The sequence below is a fragment of the Microcaecilia unicolor genome, chromosome 2, assembly GCF_901765095.1.
Source record: "Microcaecilia unicolor chromosome 2, aMicUni1.1, whole genome shotgun sequence".
NCBI classification, from domain to species: Eukaryota; Metazoa; Chordata; class Amphibia; order Gymnophiona; family Siphonopidae; genus Microcaecilia; species Microcaecilia unicolor.
Window position 1 is genome coordinate 397,227,184 of NC_044032.1, and position 9,880 is coordinate 397,237,063.

General features: G+C 43.2%; 1 protein-coding gene across 1 annotated transcript in view; it reads left to right on the forward strand.

Annotated features, from left to right (window-relative positions):
• The window catches only part of PTPN13 (protein tyrosine phosphatase non-receptor type 13), a gene marked incomplete at its 3' end in the record, with an annotated part of 651,945 nt that extends 644,452 nt beyond the window's left edge, over window positions 1–7,493 (forward strand). The window contains 2 exon segments of the mRNA XM_030190609.1: window positions 1,441–1,656; window positions 7,475–7,493. Of these exon segments, the coding sequence (XP_030046469.1) occupies window positions 1,441–1,656; window positions 7,475–7,493 (235 nt within the window).
• Between the last annotated feature and the right edge of the window lie 2,387 nt (window positions 7,494–9,880).

Here is a 9,880-nt window from a genome sequence, read left to right on the forward strand (position 1 = left end):
ACGCACACCCAGACTCACTCTCTCTCTCTCTCTCACACACCAGTCACTCTCACATACACTCTCCCAAACATACACACTCCAAGGAAAACCTTGCTAGCGCCAGTTTCATTGTGTCAGAAACGGGCCTTTTTTACTAGTATATATATAAATAAATTTTCTCTCTCAATAGATAGAAATTATATACACACACAGAGAAGTAAATTTTCACTGTTTTGAGGGTATATTTAAATTATTGATGCTGCCCATATGTATGCAGGGGAGCAGGTCCTTCTAACCATGTAAAAACATTTAATTATTTTCTGCTCATGCTCTAATTTAAGAATAGGGCTTTTTATTTGTCGTGGAGTACAATGATTGCTGTTTAACAATTTTGTACATCTTTATTTTCTATTGGCTATTGTATAAGAGGCTCATTTTCAAACAGAAAAAGTCCAAAAAAAAAATGGCACAAAGCTGCAGATGGAAATGTCCAAATCGCTATTTTCAAAACATATTTTTAAGATGTTTTTCTATGCATCTGCAATGCGTCCAAATCAAAAGGGGGTATGCTGGGGGCGGGATTTGGACATTCCCACAACTTGGAGGTTTTTCTGCCATAATGGAACAAAGCAAAAACATCCAGGGCTAAAAGTTAAATATTTTGGTCTGGACCTATTTTAATAATGACAGTATGTCATAAAAAGGTGCCCTAAATGGCCAGATGACCACTGAAGGGATTAAGGCATGTCCCCCCCCCCTCCCTTTACTCCCCCAGTGGTCACTTACCCCTTCCCACCACCTAAAGATGTGAAAGAAACAGTACATACAGTCCCTGGAGTAGCCTACTGGTCAATGCAGTACACTGTAGAGAAGGGAAACCATTTCCCACTCTAACTGTTACATTTGTGGTGGAAAGTGTGAGCTCTCCAAAACACAACAAAAACCTACTGTACCCATATATAGGTGACACCTGCAGACATAAGGGCAAATGTAATGGTGTACAGTTGGGTACAGTAGGTTTCTGAGGGCTCATCATACAATAAAGGAGTAATGGTGAGATGCGTACCTGAGACCTTTTATGTGAAGTCCACAGCAGTTCCCCCCTAGGGTGCCCCCCAGATGTCCCAATGGCTTTTTTTTTTTTTTTTTTGCATTTTTCCATTTGATGTATATAATATATTTTTAAATAGTCACAAAAGAAAAATGCATTGAACACAAAATGTCAAAAAAGTTCTAGGAAATGGACATTTTTGAAACAAAAAGATGTTTTTCAGTTTTGAAAATGGCTATGTTCACCACTTGATTTTGGATGTTTTCTGCAAAACGTCCAAAGTTGGATTTAGATATCATATCAAAAATGCCCCTCCATGTATGGTAATGTAGTGCATGTTAACGTTATCAACATTCAGTTAATATGTTTGCCTTATTCCATTTATTTGTTCTCTATTTTATATTCTTAAGACGGGTGAACTGCGACATATTATACACCTGAATTTCACTGCCTGGCCTGATCATGACACACCTTCTCATCCAGAGCAACTACTGACCTTTATTTCTTACATGAGGCATATCTACAAATCAGGTCCCATCATTACTCACTGCAGTGCAGGCATTGGACGCTCAGGGACACTCATATGTATAGATGCAATGCTGGGGCTTATCAACCGGGATCTTCATGTAAGTTGCAAATTAGTAAATATGAATCAAAAGGTTTCTTTGAATGACTTTATATTATAGCATGAGGGACTTTACATTTTGTGTGTTAGGATTGTGTCCAGATTCTGAGGGTTCTATGGTGATGGAGTGTGTTGGGTGTCCTAATGGTGTAGTGAATTTGGTGTGGGTGGTGTGTATGGTGGATTGTACGAGTTTGATTCTCCAAGGACAAGTAGACTTTCTTATTCTCACAAGTGAGTAGACACCGATCCACGTTGCCCAGTCCGGCAAACATGCCATAGAAAAAACTAGAGCTTTAAGGAACACAAGCTGTGCCTCACCACGCATGCGTGAGTGCCTTCCCGCCTGCTGTGCAAACACAACTGCCTCAGTTTCACTTTTTCCATGTGAGGAGCAGCTGCTTTTTGTGGTTCTCGCACGCCGTTTAAGTGCCTTTTTGGCAGTTTTCTACCCCACTTTGTTTTTCTTTGTTAAAAAAAAAAGCCCTCTAATATTCAGGGTTTTTTCAACTGCCCCAAGTGCCATCTCTGCCCTGTTCAATAATTAGAGTTCATAGGAGCCCTTCTCAGCATGCAGACGGTTCGAGCCTATCTCCTGGAGATGTGAACAGACAATCTTGGTTCAGAACTTCGCAGCAGGCCACAGCTCAGCAGATGTTGAGATTGTTGGGCCACATGGCTTCCACAGTATATGTTATACCCATGGCACGCCTGCACATGAGATCATCTCAGTGGACCCTAACTTCTCAGTGATATCATGCCACGGGAGGCCTAGAAGATGCCATCCAAGTGTCCCTGGAGCTTGAACGCTCTCTTCAGTGGTGGACAATTAAATTCCTTATCCACAAAAATTGCTGACGACGGATGCATCTCTCCTGGGATGGGGAGCTCTTGTAGATGGGCTTCACACGCAAGGAACTTGGTCCCTCCAGGAAACAAATCTTCAGATCAATCTCCTGGAGCTTCTGGCAATCTAGAATGCTCTAAAGGCTTTCAGAGATCGGCTGTCTTGTCAAATTATTCTAGTTCAAACAGACAATCAGGTTGCAAGGTATTTCACCAACAAGCGGGGGGGCACTGGATCTCGCCCTTTGTGTCAGGAAGTCGTCCAGTTATGGCATTGGGCTCGCCGACATGGCATGTTTCTCCAAGCCACTTATCTGGCGAGTGTAAACAACTGGCTGACAGGCTGAGCAGGATAATGCAACCACATGAGTGGTCTCTAATATGGGTGTAGCACACAAGATCATCTGAGTGTGGGGCACCTCCTTGATTGATTTTTACCATTCAGATCAACCACAAGGTCCCTCAGTTCTGTTCCAGGCTTTAGGCCCATGGCAGGCTAGCGTCAGATGCCTTCTTTCTAGATTGGGGGACAGGCCTTCTCTATGCGTATCTTCCAATACCTCTAGTGGGAAAGACTTTGTTGAAACTCAAGCAAGATTGTGGAACCATGATTCTGATCGCGCCATACTGGCCGCAGCAGATATAGTACCCTCTTCTTCTGGAATTGTCCTCCAAAGAACCGTGAAGATTAGAGTGTTTTCCGACCCTCATCACTCAGAACGAGTGGTCGCTTCTACATTCCAACCTCCATTCTCTGGCTTGCAGCTTGGATGTTGAGAGCTTAGAATTTGCTTCCTTGGGTCTTTCGGAGGGTGTCTTCCAAGTCTTGCTGGCTTCCAGGAAAGATTCCACTAAGAGGTGTTGTTCTTTTAAATGGAGGAGGTTTGCTGTCTGGTGTGACAGCAAGGCAATAGATTCCCTCTTTCTTACACAGACCCTGCTTGAATACCTTCTACACTTAGAGTTTGGTCTCAAGACCAACTCCGTAAGGGTTCACCTTAGTGCAATTAGTGCTTATCATCAGCGTGTAGGAGGTAAGCCTATCTGTGGACAGCCTTTAGCTTTTCGCTTCATGAGAGGTTTGCTTTTGTCAAAGCCCCCTGTCAAACCTCCACCAGTGTCATGGGATCTCAACATCGTTCTCACCCAGCTGATGAAAACTCCTTTTGAGCCACTGAATTCCTGCCATCTGAAGTACTTGACCTGGAAGGTTGTTTTCTTGGTGGCTGTTACTTCAGCTCGTAGGGTCAGTGAGCTTCAGGCCTTAGTGGTGGATGCACCTTATACTAATTTTCATCAAAATAGAGTAGTCCTCCACATGCACCCTAGATTCCTGCCAAAGCTGGTGTCAAGAGTTCCATCTGAATCAGTTGATTATCTGCCAGCATTTTTCTCTGACCTCGTGCCCATCCTGGCGAAAGCAGCTTGCACACCTTTGACTGCAAGAGCGCGTTGGCCTTTTACATGGAGCTGACGAAGCCCTACAGACAGTCCACCCAGCATTTTGTTTCTTTTGATCCCAACAAGATGGTGGTCACCATTGGGAAGCGCACCATTTCTAGCAGATTGCAGTTCCTTCACATGCCCAGGCTGGGCTGGCTTTCGAGGGTCACGTCACGGCTCATAATGTCAAAGCCATGGCCGCATCGGTAGCCTATTTGGGGTCAGCCTCCACTGAAGAAATTTTCAAGACTGTCTTCAGTCCACACATTCACATCACACTACTGCCTTGAGCAGGATACCTGATATGACAATCGGTTTGGGCAGACAGTGTTGCAGAATCTGTTTGGGGTCTAGAATTCAACTCCACCCTCCTAGGCCCATTTTATTCTGTTCCAGGCTGCACTCTCATTCAGATTGTATATGGTTTCAGGTTAATCTGTGTCATGTCCTCGCCATTGTGAGTCCTAATTGACCAATGTTTGTTGTTTTCGGTGAGCCTGGATGCTAGGGATTCCCCACTTGTGAGAAGATACAGTGGTGGAAATAAATATTTGATCCCTTGCTGATTTTGTAAGTTTGCCTACTGACAAAGACATGAGCAGCCCATAATTGAAGGGTAGGTTATTGGTAACAGTGAGAGATAGCACATCACAAATTAAATCCGGAAAATCACATTGTGGAAAGTATATGAATTTATTTGCATTCTGCAGAGGGAAATAAGTATTTGATCCCCCACCAACCAGTAAGAGATCTGGCCCCTACAGACCAGCATGACAGACAGCTGTCGGCAATGGTCACCTGTATGAAAGACACCTGTCCACAGACTCAGTGAATCAGTCAGACTCTAACCTCTACAAAATGGCCAAGAGCAAGGAGCTGTCTAAGGATGTCAGGGACAAGATCATACACCTGCACAAGGCTGGAATGGGCTACAAAACCATCAGTAAGACGCTGGGCGAGAAGGAGACAACTGTTGGTGCCATAGTAAGAAAATGGAAGAAGTACAAAATGACTGTCAATCGACAAAGATCTGGGGCTCCACGCAAAATCTCACCTCGTGGGGTATCCTTGATCATGAGGAAGGTTAGAAATCAGCCTACAACTACAAGGGGGGAACTTGTCAATGATCTCAAGGCAGCTGGGACCACTGTCACCACGAAAACCATTGGTAACACATTACGACATAACGGATTGCAATCCTGCAGTGCCCGCAAGGTCCCCCTGCTCCGGAAGGCACATGTGACGGCCCGTCTGAAGTTTGCCAGTGAACACCTGGATGATGCCGAGAGTGATTGGGAGAAGGTGCTGTGGTCAGATGAGACAAAAATTGAGCTCTTTGGCATGAACTCAACTCGCCGTGTTTGGAGGAAGAGAAATGCTGCCTATGACCCAAAGAACACCGTCCCCACTGTCAAGCATGGAGGTGGAAATGTTATGTTTTGGGGGTGTTTCTCTGCTAAGGGCACAGGACTACTTCACCGCATCAATGGGAGAATGGATGGGGCCATGTACCGTACAATTCTGAGTGACAACCTCCTTCCCTCCGCCAGGGCCTTAAAATGGGTCGTGGCTGGGTCTTCCAGCACAACAATGACCCAAAACATACAGCCAAGGCAACAAAGGAGTGGCTCAGGAAGAAGCACATTAGGGTCATGGAGTGGCCTAGCCAGTCACCAGACCTTAATCCCACTGAAAACTTATGGAGGGAGCTGAAGCTGCGAGTTGCCAAGCGACAGCCCAGAACTCTTAATGATTTAGAGATGATCTGCAAAGAGGAGTGGACCAAAATTTCTCCTGACATGTGTGCAAACCTCATCATCAACTACAGAAGACGTCTGACCGCTGTGCTTGCCAACAAGGGTTTTGCCACCAAGTATTAGGTCTTGTTTGCCAGAGGGATCAAATACTTATTTCCCTCTGCAGAATGCAAATAAATTCATATACTTTCCACAATGTGATTTTCCGGATTTAATTTGTGATGTGCTATCTCTCACTGTTACCAATAACCTACCCTTCAATTATGGGCTGCTCATGTCTTTGTCAGGGGCAAACTTACAAAATCAGCAAGGGATCAAATACTTATTTCCACCACTGTAGAAGCCTTCTTGTCCTCGGAGAAAGCAGCAGGCTTCATATTCTCAGAATCCCTCCCACCTTCCCTTGTAGTTGTCTCCTTGGTTATTTTTACTTTAGTATTAAACTGAGGACACTACATTCACGTGACAGGTGGGAAGGCACTCATGCATGCACGGCTCATACTCTACAAAGTTCTCTTTTTTACTATGGCAAATGCCAGATGGGGTGACGTGGATCGGCATCACCCACTTGTGAGAATATGAAGCCTGCTGGCCTTGGAGAATACCTGCTACAGGTAAGTATCTTCGCTTTCCTGGTTTCTGGGTAAACCTAGTCCATTCTGCATAAACTAATGGGTAGATATTCAGAACAATTTAACTGGCTAAGAGAAGCTCCTGCCCAATTAAATCACAGTGAGCATGCCACGCCAGATTTTCAGTGGTACAGTAGCTGGTCACCAGGGCAGCTCAAGATAGTGTGCTGCTTGAGGCGAAGGATGAGATGGCTTCTCTTTGAAGGTACCAAAAAGGGATGACTCCCTCAGAACTCTTAACAGAGAACAAGACAGGGAGGTTACCTGACTCGAAGCTCTGTTCAGGCAGTTGCCGAAGGGAAAAAAAGAGCACAACTTATATTCCTAGCTCTATATTAGAAAAATAAAAACTCTCCGAACACTGGTTATACTCAGAAAAATTGCTACAGTTAAATTATGTAGTCTGGAACTTCAGTATAAAAATAGTGATCGCATCTCAAAAAAGGTATAGCCGAATTAGAAAAGGTACAGAGGAGGGCATCACTTTGTTCTTATGTTCCTTTAGGATCTTACTAAGTCAAGTCACTTCTGTCATCTAAGTGCAGTATCTTCATACCCCCGCCTCCCCATCCCCCAACCAATAGCTATGTCTGTTTTTCCCCTCTTATCCCCCCCCTTTCCCTTTCAACTGCTCACCAGTTTTCGCTTACCCCCCAAGTTAGCCACCCCCCTACACCCCACCTAATCAGCCATCCATATTCCCTAGCCAGCAATGCCCCTCTTCCCCCTCCCTCAGACTTCATCCAGTTACCTGTGTCTCTCATCTGTTGGCTGTGGTAGTGGATGCCACTGCTAGTTTGCCATTGTGTGATTCTCTTTGAGCTTGTGCCACTCGTGCCCAGCTACTGTGCTGGTCTTACAGTCTCACTAGACTTGAGACTATAAGACCAGAGTGAGAGTTCAAGCACCATGTGGATGAAATTCACTATGTGAGAGAACTAGCCATAAAGAATAATTGGTTCCAATAGCAGCAGGGCATGAAAATACAAAATGCCACAGTCAGATTTCTGGAAGAGTTATGGGCTTGTGTGGAAATCGTGTAGTTTATGTATTCCAAAGTCTAAGCCAGATATCTACAAAAACGTTTTCTCAAATTCAGCATACTGTAGTTAAGATTTGTGTTTTTTGTTTAATTTTGCAGTTTGACATCTCAGACTTGGGTGCGCACAATGAGCTTCAACGGCATGGGATGGTTCAGACAGAGGTATGTATTTGTGGTTACTGAGGATCTCATGCTAATGAGAAATCTGTGGCATCATATATATCGGTGTTTAAAAGTTTTCACTGATTGTATATCTTCCTTTTGACTACACAAAGATTAACACTAACTTTCACTTTAACATTTATTTATTTGATACACTGCCTATCAGTATTTGAATGTCCCAATAGTTTACAAATTTAAAAAAAGATGATAAAAAACCAAAAAAATTATTCACACAGCAAGGGAAAACAACCAGAACAAGGTAACAATGCTTGGAAGGCCTAGGTTACATAGTAGACAGTACAAATAAAGCAACTAAGTAAAATAAACTAGGCACTGCTAGTTGTTCCATTCCGTACTCACTGTGCACTTAACTGTGAACTCACTGTGCATTTTACTGTGAACTCTAGAAGTGAGACCCAATCATTTTGGTCATAAGTACATAAGCATAAGCACTGCCACGCTGGGAAAAGACCAAAGGTCCATCAAGCCCAGCACTCTGTCTGACAGCGGCCAATCCAGGCCCCAAGAACCTGGCAAAAACCCAAAATTTAATAACGATCAATGGACTTTTCCTTCAGGAATCTGTCCAGACCCCCTTTAAACTCGCTCTTCTTTAAGCCTTTTCTAATTCCGCTATATCTCCTTTGAGGTATGGCGATCAGAATGAATGCAATATTCAAGGTGAGGATGCACCATGGAGCGATACAGAGGTATAATATTCTTGGTCTTATTTTGCATCCCTTTTCTAATAACTGCTAGCATCCAGTTTATTATTATTGTGACATTTATGTCCCGCATTATCCCAAACAAGTCCCGCAGGCCTCCACTATTCACCCTCCTCTATTGAGAAAAATGGCCATGTACCCCTACTCTCTGTCTGTCCAATAACTAATCCACAGAAGGACTATCCCATGACTTTTTAATTTTCTCAGGAGGCTCTCATGAGGATCTTTATGACTAGCTTTCTGAAAATCTAGATACACTACATCAACTGGCTCACTTTTATCCACAGTTTATTTATGCCTTCAAGAAATGAAGCAAATTGGTGAGGCAAGACTTCCCTTGGCTGAACCTATGCTGATTCTGTCCCATTAAACCATGTTTGCCTATGTATTCTATAACTTTATTCTTTATAGTAGTTTCCACTACTTTGCCCAGTACTGAAGTCAGGCATATCGGTCTGTAATTTCCTGGATCCCCTGGAACCTTTTTTAAAAATAGACCACCCTCCAATCTTCAGGTACTGTTGACGATTTTAATGACAGGTTACAGATAGCTAACAACAGATCATCAATTTCATGTTTGAGTTCTTTCAGTACCCTGGGGTGTATACATCCGGCCCAGATTATCACTCTTTAACTTGTCGATTTAGCTCAGTACGTCTTCCAGGTTTACAGAGATTTTCTTTCAGTTCCTCCGCATCGTCACCATGAAAATATCTGTACAGATAGATCTCTACATCTTCTTCTGTAAATTTCTGTAAAGACAGAAGCAAAGAATGCATTCAATCTCTCCGCTATGGCCTTGTCCTCCCTGAGTGCTCCTTTTGCTCCTTCATGATCTAATGGACCCATGGATTCCATCAAAGGCTTTCTGCTTCTGAGGTACCTGAAAAAGGTGTTACTATGATTTTTTTTTGTCTCTGTGGCAACTTCTGTTCATATTCTTTTGTAGACTTCTTTATCAATGCTTTGCATCTAACTTGACTGTGCTTATGTTGCTTCTTTTTTCTTCTTTCAGATTCTTTTTCCATGCACTTTAGGCGCTAATAGCCTCTTTCACTTCACCTTACCATGCTGGCTGTCATTTGCTCTTCTTTCTACTTTTGTTAATACATAGATATATGTAGTCTGGACTTCCACGATGGTATTTTTAAACAACATCCACACCTGATTTAAAGTCCTGACCTTTGCAGCTGACCCTTTTTAGCTTCTTTTTAACCAGTTAACTCATTTTGTCGTAGTCACCCTTTCAAAAAATAAATGCTGCTATAGTAGATTTCCTTAGTGACTTCACTCCAGATAGCTTAGATTTGATCATGTTGTAATCACTGTTCCAGAGGATTCAACACCGTTACCTCTCATACCATGCCCTGCATTCCACTAAGGACTACATCTAAAATAGCTCCACTCTTGTCAGTTCTTAGACCTGTTGCTCCAAGAAGCAGTCATTCAATACATCTAAACATTTTACCTCCCTAGTGCTCCCTGATGTAACATTTATCCAGTCAATATGGAGTAATTGAAATTACCATTATAATGTGCCCAATTTGCCAGCTTTCCTAATTCTGTAAACATTTCTTCATCTGTCTGTTCTTTCTGTCCTGGTGGATGATAGTACAGC